This window comes from Athene cunicularia, assembly GCF_003259725.1.
Source record: "Athene cunicularia isolate RWA chromosome 3 unlocalized genomic scaffold, athCun1 chr3_part1, whole genome shotgun sequence".
Classification (NCBI taxonomy): Eukaryota; Metazoa; Chordata; class Aves; order Strigiformes; family Strigidae; genus Athene; species Athene cunicularia.
Window position 1 is genome coordinate 73776686 of NW_020799097.1, and position 16004 is coordinate 73792689.

Consider the following 16004-nt stretch of genomic DNA (forward strand, 5'->3'; position numbering starts at 1 on the left):
GCTGGCCCCCGCCGAGGTGTCGGAGGTGATCCTGGGACAGGTCCTCACCGCAGGTACGCGGGCGGCGGGGTCCCCCTTCCCGCGGCCGGGCGGGCTCTTCCTCTCTGCGGCCGCCTACCCCCTTGGCTGCCCCGCCGGAACGGCCGGGTTCGGGTTTCGGAGCGTCGTTGCTCGCCGCTGCTCCGCTAACAAAGGACTTGAGTGGCATCTTGGTGGCTTCTCCGTTAGCTCTGGATGACCAGACCCATTGCTGGGCTTTTGGAAGGGGTGTGGTGGGGGGATAGTTGGGGTTTTTTTAAATCTCAAAAGTAGCTAACAGTGTACTCGTGAAAGTCAGTTTCTTTTCTTTGTTACAGCATTCCTTCTTGCGCGTTGGGCAACCCCTCTCGTAAACTTAGCATCATTAAGTAATGATAATTCTGAGACGTTAAGAGTGAGGCCTGTGTTTGCGTTTATCTGCAAGACCGACCTGCGAGATCTGTGATGCCACTTACCTGGAGACAAGTATTTTGATTTAATGAAAATGCAGCTGATAAAGATTGTTTGTTTTGAATGGCCCCTGGCTTTTTTCCAGGGTAATGTTTAATCAGTAGAGTCGTAGGGCAGGCTTGTATTTTAAAGATGGAGGAAGAATATAAAGGAACTAAATATTTTTATCTTACTTAAAGCTGATCCAGATTTCTGTATATTTTTAGCTCGATGAATGATGTGCTCTCCTTATCCTTTTCTTTGCGTACAAAGGGCTGGTATTACTTTGACCTGGGGAGCTGCAGATGAAATGTTTTCTTTGAATATAGTGCTCCTACTCTCTCCATCACCATTACAACAGAGAATGGAAGCTTTTGGGACTGTCCTTGAATAAGCATGCTTTTGGTTTCCATACGGAAAGTTGTCTGCTGGTGATGTACAGAAGATGTCCAAAAGAAATCCTTCAGCGAGTAGCAATTTAAATGAGTTCTTACCTTACAGGCTAGTGCTGATTTGAAGTTGGTGTTTCATCTGACGTGCCATCAAAAGCAGAGTTGCAAATATTAAACTATCGGTAGGAAATCCCTGATCTTGCAGCTATTTTATTGATCAACAGTATAAATGAGAGAGGTAACTGAGCTATTCTTTACAGACTGGTGGGAACTTCTTTATCTACTAACTGAAAATAAAAGCAAGCTCTAAGTTTTGGTGGAATCAGGGTACCTGATGTGAGAAGTGACAAGGCTGGCATTTGTTTTTTAAGAACAAACAAAGGAAAAAACACTGCCTGTTCCTGCAGGTGCTGGCCAGAACCCTGTCCGACAGGCAAGTGTTGCTGCGGGAATCCCTTACTCTGTGCCTGCCTGGAGCTGCCAGATGATCTGCGGGTCAGGCTTGAAAGCAGTATGTCTGGCTGCTCAGTCCATACTGACGGGAGACTCCAGCATCGTGGTCGCAGGCGGCATGGAAAGTATGAGCAAGGTAAAGCAAACGATTGCACTGACTGACTGGGAGCAAACAGCATTAGGTTATGTTGAAACCCTGTATTTAGGCTAACGCTCTGGAGGCAGATTGAAAGACTAGCTTTGGTTTCTGCACTTGGGAATGAATTTGCACATGCAACAACTGACTTCAGTAGCCTTTTTAAAAAAAAAAGACCTCATACTGTAGCCACTGAAAAGGTGCCATGGAAACACACACATTTAAAATTCCATTTTAATTTCTACCTAGCCCTGTTTTGGTGCATGACTTGTTTGTGACAGTTGGCAATAGACAGGGTTTTTTTGCATTGCAAGAAGCCCAAAGAAGGATTAACTGGAAACATTATTGTTTGCCAAGCAATTTGAGCTTGGAAAGGAAATGAAGCATTTTTATTTCAAGGTGTTCATCCCATGGCTGTATTGAGACATGGTGCTGGGCCAGTGATCTGATGCCTAGGCAGCGGATGGCCTCTTCTGCCGGGGGCTCACTTGCTGCCTGTGCTGAGTGATGTTGGTGTTCACTGGCAACGGAGTGTTATCAGAAACTACCTAGAGTAGGCTGGTAAAATGGGGGACCCACAGCTGTATGGCCCCAGGGATGAGTGATTTGATCTGTGGAGAGAAAATGCTTGCTGCTTGGTGATGTGCTGCTGGGGAAATGCACTGGCCAGAGTGTTCTGGCTGGCAGACTGCGGAGGGAGAGACAGAGCAGGTAGCCAGGGAGACTGCTGGTATTTGGCATAGCTAGCTGCAGGGCAGGGTCTGTCTCTTCAGCTGTCTGGCTGTATCGTGCACTGGAGATGTAAAACATCTAACTGCTTTCGAAATACCTTCTTGCAGGCACCTCACGTAATTCACATGCGAGCTGGGGTGAAAATGGGAGAGGCTTCCTTGCAGGACACTATAATCCTTGATGGACTTACAGATGCATTTTATCAGTATCATATGGGTATAACAGGTACGTGGTGACAGTCCAGAAAATTAAATGGTAAACTGGGGAGGGGAAACAATTCACTGATAGGAAATTTCAGAAATCTGAAGTTTCACATAAGGTGTTTCAAGCTGTCCTTAAGTTGTAGTCATGAAGAAGAAAGAAATCCCTAATACTAAAAGACATTGAAGGCATTTTCTGCTTTGTAAAGCTGCTGGTTTGGGGGGGGTGGGGGTGTGTGCCTGAGCTAATGTCACTGCATGTCTTTTGCATCTGAGCAATTTAATTTAATTTCAGGAAAAACAATCAAAATAATTCCTGTATGTAACTGAAGCATTTAGCAGTACAGATTTACAGTGGGCAGAAATTACCTAAAAAAATTACCTAAATTACCATGGATACACCTGGTTCTGCAACTTCAAATTATTGCATCCTGGATGGGATAGTCAGCCAACTGCTTTTGCAGACCCTGCTTATGGAACAGAGTAACTTCAGAACTGTTCCCTCCTCTGAAGTAGTTGTAGAGACATCTGAGCATAATAGGCCAGAGAAGCAATAAACTAGAAAAGCTTGTTTGCATTTGTATTTAACTTGATGGGGAGGAGATCCTGCTCAGGAATTTTCACCCTGAAAATAAAATACGGTAGAGAATAATGAGCAAACAAAATGAGGAAACAAGCTTAGCTGCTTGCTACAGCAAACATTAATAATTATCTTTGTGATTACAATTTTACAACTTAAAATGTTAGTATTTCCTGATGGCAATTTGCATTTTGTTCCTATTTCAGCTGAAAACGTGGCCAATCAGTGGCAAGTCAGCAGAGGGGAGCAAGACCAACTTGCTGTACAGTCACAAAACAGGGCAGAGGCAGCACAGAAAGCTGGCTATTTTACAAAAGAAATTGTTCCTGTTCTTGTACCTTCTAAAAAAGGTAGGTGGGAATGAGACAATGAGAGATGATTTTTAAAGAGAAAATACCTGTTTTCTACTATGTCTCCTATAACCAGTGTATGGTTTCCCACTTATACAGCCTTTTCTGTAAGCTGTACTCTAAGTGTGTAGCCTGTTGCTCTCTTTTTCAGCTTTCAGGTGTTATTTTTTAAATAAGAGAGAATCGGTGCAAATGTGGAATAGCTAAATGTTGCTCTCTGCAAATACTACTGCTGTGTTTTATTTGAGATGTAATCACTACCCAGGCAAACTGCTGAATTAAGCTAGGTTCAGGAATGGTACCAAAATCGGTACTTTTCATTTCATTAGGCTCCTGCTGCACCAAACTTAAAACAGTCACGATCTGGCAAACCTTGCCCACCTAGTAAAATACACAGTGACAATAATTAGGGTTACTAGATAATTAACTAGATCAGGTTACATATATTAGGTATGTTTCTCTTTAGGTCTGTTAGGGATATAACCAGACCTATTCTGGTGCTTGAGCCAAAGGTCTTTTTCTAGAGCAGGGGAATTTCCCCAGCTCTTTGTGAAGTGGATGCAGAAACTGAATTGTCCAAATAGAAATCAAGAATCAGTTGTTCAACATTGGGATTGAATAGAGCCTGTGGGAAAAGTTCTGGCATTAGGCTGGTTACAAACTAATGAAAGGCTTTCTCGATAGCAGTTTAGATAATGATATTTAATGACATGACTATTTGCAGTGAGATTCCTACAAGTATCATTTGGAAGACAGCCTTCTGCTTGGAAGAGAAGCTGTTGTCTTAGTAACAGCAAAAGCAAGATCTGCTTTTGTACAACTAGACTGTATTTTAGTTGTTAGCGTTTGTCTTGGAAAACTCAGCTGTCTGTCCTGCTAGAGGGAGCTGGAGGGTTAGGGCAGTTTGTTGAACTGCACTGGGTTGGAAGCTATCTCTGACATAAGAATGGCTTGTTGGTTAAAAGGACTGTGGCCTGTTGTTTGTGCCAGCTTTGTGTTTGAGATGTCTGCGTGTCTGATTAGACCCTCCTGTGAGTGTAATGCTCTGTTTTGCAGGTCCTATAGAAGTTAAAACAGATGAACACCCTCGACATGGAAGCAACTTGGAAACAGTGGCAAAGCTAAAGCCCTGTTTCCTGACAGATGGAACTGGCACAGTAACAGCAGCTAATGCTTCAGGTTGGTCCATCTGACTAAAACCAAAATGGGAAAGAACAGCAGCTGGTTGTGGCTCTAGACAGGGTCTCTGTGTGGCATTTGGCTGCTCTGTGGTTACTGATGGAAGTGTTTTTGCAGGAAGTGGCAATGTGTTCGACAACATGGGTAGAACTCAAGTATAACTGGTGGAGGATTTCTCTGCAGATGAGTTGTCTTTTGTTTGCCTGCTCTCTATGAACCAATACAAATGTTTGGACAATAGCAACATTTGATAGGCTAGAACAAATAGAAACTAAATCCTCTTATCTTAAAACTGTCTGTCCAGGGGTTTCTAATACTGCAGGTCTACACAAAGGAAAACTTAACAATTCATGTGTGAAAATGTTACTCCTGTGGGACTAACTCTCCTGCCACGGGTGGCTTTGAAACTTCTTCCTTGGGCCCTTATTCTGCCTCTTCCAAAGCATACCTAATAAATCTGATGTGTTCTTTTTTCAGGTTATGCCTCAATTCTACCTGCTGCTTTCCAAAGAGAAATCACAAATGTGTCACATTTACAGCAGTATAGCTGTGTTACCCATTTTAGGTGTTTGTGTCAGAGATCAGATTGGCTGATCTGAACAATACTGACCTAAACCAATAAAATATTTGTGATCTTTGTTTTGTCTAGGCTGTGAACTTATGCAAGCAGGAACAAGGTGGTACAGTAAAAGCCATAAAGCCCATACAGACAAGTTTTTTGTCATTCCACAGGTATAAATGATGGAGCTGCAGCTGTAATTCTAATGAAGAAATCGGAAGCTGCTAGGAGAGGTCTTATGCCTTTGGCTCGGATTGTCTCTTGGGCTCAGACGGGTGTAGATCCATCCATAATGGGTGTAGGGCCCATTTCAGCAATAAAGCAAGCTGTAAGTAATTATCTAGCTATGTACCTATTACTAAAAACCTCTTGCTTGTAACTGCTTTTAATTTTCTGGCCATGTCTTTGTTTTTCTATATATTAAGAAAAACTTAGTAAAAAAAAATAAACTAAGTGAAAACAAAACTTAAAATAGTGGAGAGTATATTAAAAGGTCTCCAAGTATTACCAGGCTAGTGCCTAGTTGTTGGAAAAAAAAATGCATAGGTGTATGAATGGAGCTCAGAGCTCGAACTAGTCAGGTTTGTGGAAAGCCACCTGGATAACTTAGGAGGCTAAAGATCAAATTACATGGATGTGTATACTAACCTAATTTGGGGATGATTTGGTCCAGCCTGCCACGATACGGTTCTGATGTTGTGGCTGGCCAGGTTAATTTTCAGATCACTGCCTGATTGCATTTATAATAGTACCACCCTGGGAGAATGGCCACTGACAGCATCTGCATTAGTATCGTGATGGTGCCCTTTGTGTTTTAGTTTGCCCTGCAAAAAGGTTGGAGCATGTTAAGTTCGATGCATTTCAGATGAAACTAAACAAGGAGTACTCCAGAACCACGTCTAATGTGCTCAGACCATTATTGCACCCACTGATGTGCTCTGTGTTCAGTCCACAGGACAAGTTTCTTGGATAAAACGCCCTGAGTAAGCAGCTCCTGTGGTACCACACAGCTTGCTAATACAGATATAGCCCATGGCAACCCCAGCTGAGTATTTGTTAGGACTGAACTATGAAGAGAGCTCTTGTACAGCTGATAAGGATAGATGTTCTTTAGTATTCCTTCTTAGTTTTATTTATACTGTGTAAAGGCCTTATTTTGTTCATCTCTGTAATATCCTGACAGTGTAGAAGCCTAACTTAAACTCACCCAAGCTCTGTGGCTTTTTAATGGGAAAATCAGAACTATAATGCCTGAAGCTTTTTCTTACCAGATCTCAAACTGTTCTTTTAAATCAAGAATGCTGTAAATGTATATACAATACAGTTTAAATTGTAGAACAGATGCTGTATTCAACAGTATCTATAATTTTATATGTACGCTGAAAAAGGGCACACTACTTCTTAATGTGAATTTTGCAGTGTGTGCTATCAAGCACTTTACACCCTCCATATATCTCTTCAGAATTTCACAGTAGCACTTTATAGTGAGAGAAGGGCTAGGCCCTCCATTTCAGTGTTACAACATAGTAAATCTTAAAACACTTGTCCCAGAAGGTAAATGGTTTCCATATTGTCTCCATACCTAGTAGAAAGAGGCCCTCCTCCTTAACTGTAGTCTTGGAGATGCACCAGTCTGGCTAACTAGTTGTGAAACATCATTGCTGCAGGTAAAGCATTACTGTCAGAAACAAAGTGAGTGGAAGTAACAGTGTAAATATGTGAAACATGCCTAAGCCTGTACGCAAACAGGCAATTGCATCACAGATTTCTCAAGTGAAAACATAAGCCAAACCATCTTCCAAAATAGCTGCCTGTGAAAAGCTTCAAGTGGCAACTCTCGAAGGCAGGAGACTGGACAAATGACACCTGTCACTAATAGTCATGTCACTGTTTCCCGTGTAAAAATAAGTATTAAGGAGAGAATCTTTGTGTCCTGAAAAACTTCCTTTTAATCTCCTAAAATGTACTTTTGCAAACAGTGCTTGTTCTGTCAAGGGCACCACGTGTGGTCCGATTCCCACAATTGCACCACCACCACTGTGTATGTAAGACTGGTCAAGATTTTTTAAGAGCAACCAACATGTTACAGCACGTTGTACTGACTTATGCTGAGACTGAGGTTTTGTCTGTTGCCTTCAAGAATTGTGTCATTAACCCTGGCTTATAAAAAAATTCCTTCAAACTTTCTAGAAGTGGTGGTTTCAAATTGCCCAATTGAAACTTTGGGAAAAGCTTCCTCTAGCACTGAGGAAGACCTAAAAGATAATAAATTAGCCTTTATTTCTTGTTTTCTCAGATTGACAAAGCCAGCTGGACTCTGGAACAAGTTGACCTGTTTGAAATTAACGAAGCCTTTGCATCGCTCTCTGTTGCAATAGCAAAAGAACTGAAAGTAAATCCGGAAAAGGTAATGAGTATGTTTCAGGCTGTAATTACTTTGCCTCCTGTAATTCAAAGTGGCTCTGTTCTGTGCATCTGGATTGGATTCGAGAGACAAGAAGGGTCCTCTTGCAATCATTTTGCCATAGTCAAGAAGGAAGGGGACCCTGGTCGGTATTTCGTTATGCTACTGTGCTGTAGCCCTGCTTTGGTAGCAGGCAGGGGTTCCGGGCTGAACAGGCCCCTGGACTATGGCAGCACAATTAAATGCAAAGCTGCATAACTGCTTGAGCACACTTAGTTCACTTCAGCATCTGAACTTGCTTACTGGAACCATATTTGACACATTCATCTTCAAACTCAGCTAAGCTAGCTCAGTAATTTGCCTTTCTGTATTTTTTTTTTTTTAGATTAATATCCAAGGTGGAGCTATTGCTCTTGGCCACCCTCTTGGTGCCTCAGGTTGTCGCATCCTTGTTACTCTTCTACATGCACTGGAACGAACAGGTGGAAAACGTGGTGTTGCTGCTCTTTGTATAGGAGGAGGAATGGGAATAGCCATGTGTGTTGAGAGATGAATGTGACTGGAAGAACCTAATGTTAACTAGCTTTTAAACAGTTGACTAATAAAACTTCTAATCATGGAGCTTACACGTGGTTGTTTTGCCTAAAATTCACTAAGCTTTTTGCCACTTAATCACTGCCTTGACAAAAAGATTAGTGGCTACTGCAGGCTTGAGTTAACACACATCAGAGCTTAAATTCTCAATGCAAGGACTATCCTCACTTTCAAGAATTTGTCCACGAGAAAATTGCAGCAGCATTCAACCACTTGTTTTATTAACATTTTAGTTACAAGAGTGGGAAGTGTAAGTTAAACATAAATAAAATCTAAGTTATTCTTCAAGTGCTCCAGAGTGAACTGCATCCTCATAGCACCCTCTCTCTTCTTTAGTTTCAGGGTGCAGTTTAATAAGATCATCAATTCGAAGAATAGTAATTGCAGCTTCTGTTGCAAACTTTAGGCTCTTAGTTTTGACCATGGTTGGTTCAAAGACACCAGCTTGCTTGTTATCACGAGGTTTTCCATTGATCAAATCAAGACCAATCCTGCAAAGAAGAAAATAGTGTCAGATGAGAGGTAGGAAAAGTAGAGATAGAGTTGGGAGTATGCTCTTTAACTACTACTCGGTGCCAGTGGCACTTATGCAGGACTGAAGGATGGAGGGAGGAAAGTCTTCAGTGATAACATATGCCCTTTTTTCCATGTAAATCATGGTTCAATGAACTGGCAGAACAATTTTCTATATAAATCACCGACCCACTTCACTTTTAATAGCCTTCCTAGAGGTAGATACTTGCCATTTCAGGTTTTTGCGATCTGGGTTAACTTGAGCCTCGTTGTGGAACGCTCTCAACTTTGCAACAAGATCTGTCGCATCTTGAGCAGCATTTACTGCCAAAGTATTTGGAATTATTAAGAGGGATCTTGCAAATTCTGCTATCGCGAGTTGTTCACGTGATCCCTAGAAAGAGAATAAAGTTTTGTTGCAGCAGTTGGTTTGAAAAACAAAAGAATACAGCCACAAGTAAGAGTGTCAAGAATTGACACGCAAAAGCCTATTTTTAATTCTTTGACCTATCTGGTCTAATTAAGAGAGAAATAGTAATTCATATCCTCCATTTTAAAGAACCATTTTGCATTCTGTAAGATGATTTAAGTTTCTATGAACCACAGAACTGACTTCCAGTAAACAAATGCTTGAAAATTCAATTTTTCCTAGTTTAACACATGGCATGCACACTTACTTCTTCACGCAAGACTTACCATGCTGGTTGCGTAGTTTTCAAGATATATTGAAAGTGCTGCCTCTACAGCACCACCACCTGGGACCACAGACTTGGATTCCAATACCCTTTTAACAACACAGAGCGCATCATGTATAGATCGCTCCATTTCATCACACATGAAGTCATTTGCTCCTCGTAAGATAATTGATGCTGAAGTACGAGCTTTTGTGCTGGGGGGAAAAAGGAATCAGAAGTCAGTTGTGTTGAACACAATATAAATGACAACTCTTCTTGATGAAATTTTTCTTATAAAGGCAAGTTCAGTTGCGCCAGATTCTTTTGATATTCAAAAGAAAATCTCAACATTGTTATGCATTCTTGCAGGATGTGTGCATCGTAACTTAGTATAAGTCAGCCAGTCTTCCACTACAAATGGTAAGATGTAGTTGATACCTCCTTATTCAGATGGCACCTATTTCTCTTTACTGTCTGTAAAGGGAAGCCAGTTTAGAAAAGTCAATCTATCCGATTGTGTCTCGCGTTATGGTTGATGAAACAGGTGTCCAGCCCATGCAGAAGACATTCACCTCTAATTTGCAGTGGACTTGCATCCTCTTTTCTATGCATATAACTACTCATACCACTGAAATAGCATGGAAATAAATAAATGGGATTTTATCTCAAACTTAGTAGAAGGTGTACACAAAACCAAGTATTTTAAAAAGGATCCTTACTTTTTGATTAAAATCAGCTCATCATCACAGATTCTTTCCTGAATCACCTCTTCTGCCTGTCCCAGCATTAATGCTTCAAAACTCTCCTCACCTTCAAGGTTTGCAAGGGTTGAACATATGGTTGCTTTAATGAACAAAGAAAGTGAAATTAGCATTCAATTCCAGCACATCCTTTGCTGACTACCCAGAAAAGGCATACAGAAAGAAAAACAGCAATAAAAGCAGCAGAAGCAGATTTTTCTTATTCAGGTAGCAATTCAACATTCCAGTTTGTAATTGATACTGCTATTTTTACTCAACTTTTACAGCACTTACTTTTCCACAGCTAGTACAAACTCCTGCACTTTACCAGAATGAAAATGCTTTTTGCAGATTTTAAGAATTGACAGATAAAAATCTGTATAGGACCAGAAACTTTTTCAGTACGCCTTTATTGATTTAGGAGTTTGTTTGTCTTGAACTATCTAAACAATGTACTTAACTGTCCAAACAGAAGTTTATTAATGTATGCTTAATAAAGACTTCTAAATAAATACAGGTTCTGGCTCAGCTCTACCCATCCTCCTCTCCTTGCACAGCTTACATGTTAAGAAGCCAAATTTTGAAAATGAGTTACTAATACCCTAACAGCTTTTACTTAAAGAAAAAAAAAAATCTATATATACATACCTCCAGATGCCTTAGCAATCCGCTTAAGGTCCTTTTTTACAACTCTTCGTACTGCCATAGCACCAGCATCAACAAAATATTTCAGACACATATCATCAATACCTCCAGTGGTGAGAATAACATTGGCACCAGTGGCCAGAATCTTCTGGATCCTTTCTTTGGTAATATCTGACTCTCTGCAACAATAAAAGTGAAAGTTATAAAAAAATCTACTTAAAATCCAGAATCACATTCTGTCAACCCATTTCCTGAAACCTTAATGCAGAGCCCTGGAAGGAGAAGGGACCATTGCACATACTTGGATTTCTTGAGAACTGAATTAATACTAGTTCTGCCCTCAGAAGTGAAGACTTTTACCATTAATATTTGGTATTGTTGGGAAACATTTAAAATATTTTTACTTCTTGTGCTTAGCCAAAATTACATTGAACCACCTCAGCTGAAGAGACAAAAACAAGCCTGTGAAACCCCACTGTCTCAGTTACCCAAACTTCCACACACCTCTGCCTTATCTGGTCCAGCTTCTCAGGGTCTGAGATAACAATCTGAACACCAAGCTTCATTTTTGCTTTCTGCAGGCTGAAATCAAGGCATGCAATCTTTGCGTTAACTATTCTCTTGGTCATACCTGACAAGAGAAAACAAGAAATAAAAAGGATTTCGTCAATTTAAGAGAACGTCAAGTTAACATTACAGATTAAAACTGTTACTTTCACATTTCAGATTCCTATTAAGTTGGCTTCTCTGCCTCCAGTTCTGCCCTAGTACAGAAAAATGCTAACAGACTTTCAAAGAGGTTTTCTAAAAAAAATACCTCCTGTAACCTGTTACCTTTCCCCATCCCCACAACATGAATGCCCATGAAAAGCTGATCCATCAGTCTCACACCCTTTAGGTTACCTCATCCCAATACAGCTCTGCTAAATGTACCAGCTCCCTATGAACTGGATGTTGGCTCCCCACAAGGGAGGTGCTCATGTTCCAGAAGATCTCAGTGTTGACAGGCTGATACTGAGTGAGGCAAACTACAGTAACTTGCCTACTAGCTGGCAGACCCTAGAAACCACTAGCGAAGCAGCAGGTTTCTAATGTGTTCTTGTTTAATTGTTCTGGAATTGAAAACCCACAGGATTTGGAACGTAACAAGACCCATGCAGAAACACTAAGAGGGCTGTGTTCCTACAAAAGCATTACAAAACAGCATGTTCTTACCCTGCGAGCCCACCACACAGTTCAGAGCGTAACCGTTCACAAGTATGCTCTCTTTTTGGCTGCGGCCGTGTGCCTTCAAAACATTAACCGAGTTGATTGGATACCGAGCCTGACCCTTCTGGTCAGTATATTTAACTGCCTGTGCAGCATCCACCACCATATTAGCAAAGAAATCACCATCACTAAAATGCTGTTAAGGTTAAAATTGAAGAAGAAAACTAGCACTACACTTAAACAAAAAAGTCACTGACAGTGCCCAAACTAAGTCAAAAACTGTTTCCAAACAAGAACTCCAGAAAGGCATGAAAGTGCTAGCTTTCTTTACCACTGCCTTAAAGGAAAGTAATTCTTAAAGCTGAAATGCTCGTAAGAAAATTAGGACAGGCTAGTGTAATGCTTGCACTTTACACACCTTTTGTTCCTCAACAAAAATACCCATCCTATGGTCAGTTTGTATTCCCTTGTTAGCACAAAATCTAAATGCAGGTTTTTTCGGTGACTATGCAGTAAAATGCAACCTTCTTTCCTCTAGTTTCACTCCCCAGGCACTTGACTTCTGCAACACATTCTTCCATTCACACAAAACCTTACCTAGTCTCACTAACAAGCAATGTCATAAGGAAACTATTAATACACTGTTAAAGGTATCGTTATGTGCCTAACCAGGCTTAAATAAATTGTAAAGAGTCTGAACATGTTTTCCTATGTCAGAAAATAGTATCTCTGAAATATTTTTCACACCCCTGTTAGAAAAACAGCTTGAATGCCCCCTTTCATAAAAACTGCTACAGAGAAAACTAGCCTAGCTACTCAAGCTCTCCAATCAACCACTTTCACATAACTAACTTGATCAAGTTAAAGGATACATTCCTATAATTTTAGAGGACATTGATGTTTTAGCAGCATTAATTAGGCACTCCCTGCCCAATTCATCTGTGTTAATAATAAGATTTTCATTGATGTAGCGAACTGCTTCCCTGTAGAATAAAGAGAAATACTGGTAAAGAATTTCACCCCCACAAAAAGACAAAAATCTTACATGTTTTCAGCCCTTCTAAATGTTACCTCACAGAACACAGGCATGAAATCAGTTCCTCTTCTATGACAGGAACATGACATTTTAATGTGATTGCAGAAATACAAAATTTAGAACAACCCCAAACCAACCAAAAAGCCCCAAACAAAACACTTTATCCACTTTGCACCAAGAAGTTTGTATTAACAGTCACAAATACAGAAATAAACAAAAAGCATGCAGTTATTGTACCTTAAAAAATGCAATGTACTTGAACTGTATTATTTTCTTACTTGCAAGCAAGTCGGTATCCGCCAATAATGGAGGTAGGATGAATTTTCTGTTTCACTAGTTCATCTGCATTTTTTAGAAGTTCTGCAGCAATAATTACCTGTTTAAAATACAAACACTATATAGATGTATTCCATACAAAGTAACCACCTGTTGCCATTAAGTGGAAAGCAGTCACAAAGAGTCCTACAATGTCCAGTCAATGGAAACAAGTACTTGCAACCTATAGTTTCTGACATCAGGTAAAACCACCTGATTCCACTCTTTTCAACACTCAGCATCCTTATTAGTGGTAACACTTTCTCAATCTTCAAGAAATGAAAAAATTATGAATAGTTGTTAAATTTACAAAAATTTAATGAACAGCATATTATGAAATTTTTACGAATTATGAAAAATTTGAATACTGAAACTGCAATAGGCAAATTCCATTCCAGAGCACCAGTTGCATATGGAAACTATAATCTCTAAAAACCCACAAGTCTAATTTGTTTATTCTGTAACCTACTTTGAAAAAACTTTCGGTGTATCTGCCTGTAATGCTTTCTTACATACCACTGAGGTTGTCCCATCGCCAACCTCTTTGTCTTGCAGGTCTGCCAGCTCACAAAGAACTTTTGCAGCAGGATGTTCCACTTCGAGCAGTTTCAGAATGGTTGCACCATCATTAGTAATGGTCACGTCCTAATTTTCAAAAATCAAATGTTAATACAAACTGTGTTTCTATTGTGGTTTTATTGTTGTGTTTCACAACATTAATACAAACGAAAATTAATTATTCTTTGCAAATAGCCATACAATTAACTATTTATACCCAATGCTTAATGCTTTTTTAACCAGGAGTCCCATTCTAACAACAGAAATATTAACAGTCTTTATGTTACAGAAACTCATCAAACATTTTGCATGTACCAGATCAGTAGTAGTGCAGTGACTACTCTCTAATACAGTATTTTATTACAGTAGCCTGTAAAATGGCAAACCTTCCTCATTTGCTTCAAATGTTTTAAAATCTGAAATATGGAATACTGCTTCAGAATTGTTATGGCATTATTTATTTTTTGTTATTTCTCCTAATGTGGAGACCAGGATATAGAAGTCAACACCATCACAAGGCCTGACTTTAAATGTAATGGTGATATTAATTGCTGTGAATTTGACCAATACTTGTTAGTGACAAGAACTTTTATGTAGAAAGGAGACACCTGTACCACATAAGCTACAGTGCCAGATTAAACTAAAATCATGTAGCATACATTACCTGATGCTCAGTTTTACCACAGTTCTCCTAACCCCCTCTCAGAACAATGGAAAAAAACAGGCATGTGCACATTAAACCTACAAAGCACACTAAGTGGAAGCACTTTTACACAAGAACACAAACCCTCCTCATGCTTCTTAAAGCTTACTTACCCCAATATCATCTACCAACATCTTATCCAGACCAACAGGCCCAAGAGAACTCTTCACAATATTGGCAATAGCAGATGCAGCAGTAACTGAATAAATGAAGAAAAGAATTTTTACCTTTACAGCTTTATGGTGATTCAGGTTTACAAAAAAATGCACCAAGAATCTACCAGTCAGAAACCTGAAATAAGCGACCTAACTCAGGATTACGTTTCAGCCTAACTAAGCTGGGAATGGCTTGATGCTACTAAAAACCACAGCTGGTGCCAAACCTCACTCTTCCCTCCAAGCTGGTTCAGCTAACCAACATGGCAAAACTAACCAATCAGAAAAAAAGAATCGTCTTCTGCTGGCTTGGTAAGATGGAGGACCTAGTGAGGTCAGAAGAGCAGTAGCTTAGCAGAGCAGGCAGACAGCACTGTTTCTTTTGGCTGCAGCAAGTCATGCCATGAAACTTCACTCTCATTCACACCTCAGTTCTAGGTAGATACAGAACTATGGTATCACTGTATATCAATTACTCATCTTTTTGTCCCGATCAGGTAGGTCATTGACTGAGACAAAACATTTATTCGGTAACTAAGTCAAGCAAGTGAAAAGTGACCTTTCAGCCACTACTAAAGTAACATGAAACCTCTAAAACGGCAGCTTGTGTTTAAAGGATGTTCAGCCAACTTCATATAGGAAAAAGATACAATCAACCTTTTCCTTCAGACCGTGGCAAGTTTTTCTTTATCCCACAAGCATAGCCACTTAATCTGTAAACTGAAAAAGTGGTAGTAGAATGGGAATAATTATAACTCAAACCTTCACTCTGAACTTGAAACAATGTAGCTATTTGGCTTTTGTTTTGGAGGATTAATGACAGCTTTCTGAAAGAAACACCCGTTGTATCAAAGGGGCTGTTATCAAACAGAATCTCAGCCGTAGATTAAGGTAATTCTCATTATAAGTGTTTTGCATAAAGTATCTTCAGAGCTACGTGATCACGACTATCAGGAAGCAGCTCTTCAGCTCCTTCCTTTGTCTTTTATCTCCTCAGAAATAGAGAACAGTCTCGGAATTTGCAGCCTTCTCCCAACATCTGGGATAAAACTCTGAAAAACATGGAACCTTTTAAAGCTACAGTTGAAGGCACTCACCCTGAGGAGGGTCCCCGTTTTCAGAAGCGTGTTATTTCCCCGTACCGTTGACCAGTAAGCTTCCCCACCCGCCCCTTTCCCACCAAGGTTCCTCGGCCATTCTGCAGCGCCTTGTCGGCTCACGCTCTCCGAGTTCGGAACGGGACGGGCCCGACCTCCCTTCGGCAGCCGCCCCGCTCCCGCTGTGCGCTTTTACCAAGGAGGAAAGGGGGATGTGGGACCCCTTGGCGGCCGAAGACGCTTGGGAGTGGCGCGGGATCGCGCGGAAGTTCTCGCCTCCTCATGGAGGCTGCGGAGAAGGAGCAGGGCCGG

The 16004-nt window shown here is 40.5% G+C and overlaps 2 protein-coding genes and 1 non-coding gene across 3 annotated transcripts; 1 reads left to right on the plus strand and 2 right to left on the minus strand.

Annotated features, from left to right (window-relative positions):
* Positions 1-6: 6 nt before the first annotated feature.
* ACAT2 (acetyl-CoA acetyltransferase 2) lies at positions 7-8081 on the plus strand. The gene is made up of 8 exons (XM_026844990.1): positions 7-53; positions 1268-1449; positions 2289-2406; positions 3168-3311; positions 4368-4490; positions 5223-5377; positions 7346-7456; positions 7839-8081. Exons 2-8 carry the CDS (start codon positions 1345-1347, stop codon positions 8004-8006), a joined length of 924 nt encoding a protein of 307 aa, XP_026700791.1. The 5' UTR covers positions 7-53; positions 1268-1344; the 3' UTR covers positions 8007-8081.
* Positions 8082-8240: 159 nt separating this feature from the next.
* On the minus strand, positions 8241-14679 carry TCP1 (t-complex 1). The gene is made up of 11 exons (XM_026844989.1): positions 14554-14679; positions 13696-13824; positions 13143-13240; positions 12701-12811; positions 11835-12016; positions 11124-11250; positions 10623-10798; positions 9954-10077; positions 9257-9449; positions 8791-8954; positions 8241-8538 (listed from the first exon to the last, which is right to left on the minus strand). Exons 1-11 carry the CDS (start codon positions 14572-14574, stop codon positions 8325-8327), a joined length of 1539 nt encoding a protein of 512 aa, XP_026700790.1. The 5' UTR covers positions 14575-14679; the 3' UTR covers positions 8241-8324.
* A 527-nt stretch (positions 14680-15206) lies between these two features.
* On the minus strand, positions 15207-15342 carry LOC113478968. Its single transcript, XR_003398175.1, has one exon. It is a non-coding gene; the product is annotated as a small nucleolar RNA SNORA29 (small nucleolar RNA).
* Between the last annotated feature and the right edge of the window lie 662 nt (positions 15343-16004).

Bases quoted from the DNA above. Each gene is read 5' to 3' on its own strand.
- TCP1 (XM_026844989.1), bottom strand. From the start codon at position 14,574: ATGTTGGTAGATGATATTGGG. The intron at 8,955-9,256 runs GTAAGTCTTGCG...TTCTCTTTCTAG, and splicing joins AAAACTACGCAACCAGCATG to GGATCACGTGAACAACTCGC. The intron at 8,539-8,790 runs GCAAGTATCTAC...TCTTCTTTGCAG, and splicing joins GATCGCAAAAACCTGAAATG to GATTGGTCTTGATTTGATCA.
- ACAT2 (XM_026844990.1), top strand. From the start codon at position 1,345: ATGATCTGCGGGTCAGGCTTGAAAGCAGTATGTCTGGCTGCTCAGTCC. The intron at 1,450-2,288 runs GTAAAGCAAACG...ACCTTCTTGCAG, and splicing joins GCATGGAAAGTATGAGCAAG to GCACCTCACGTAATTCACAT. The intron at 7,457-7,838 runs GTAATGAGTATG...TTTTTTTTTTAG, and splicing joins TGAAAGTAAATCCGGAAAAG to ATTAATATCCAAGGTGGAGC.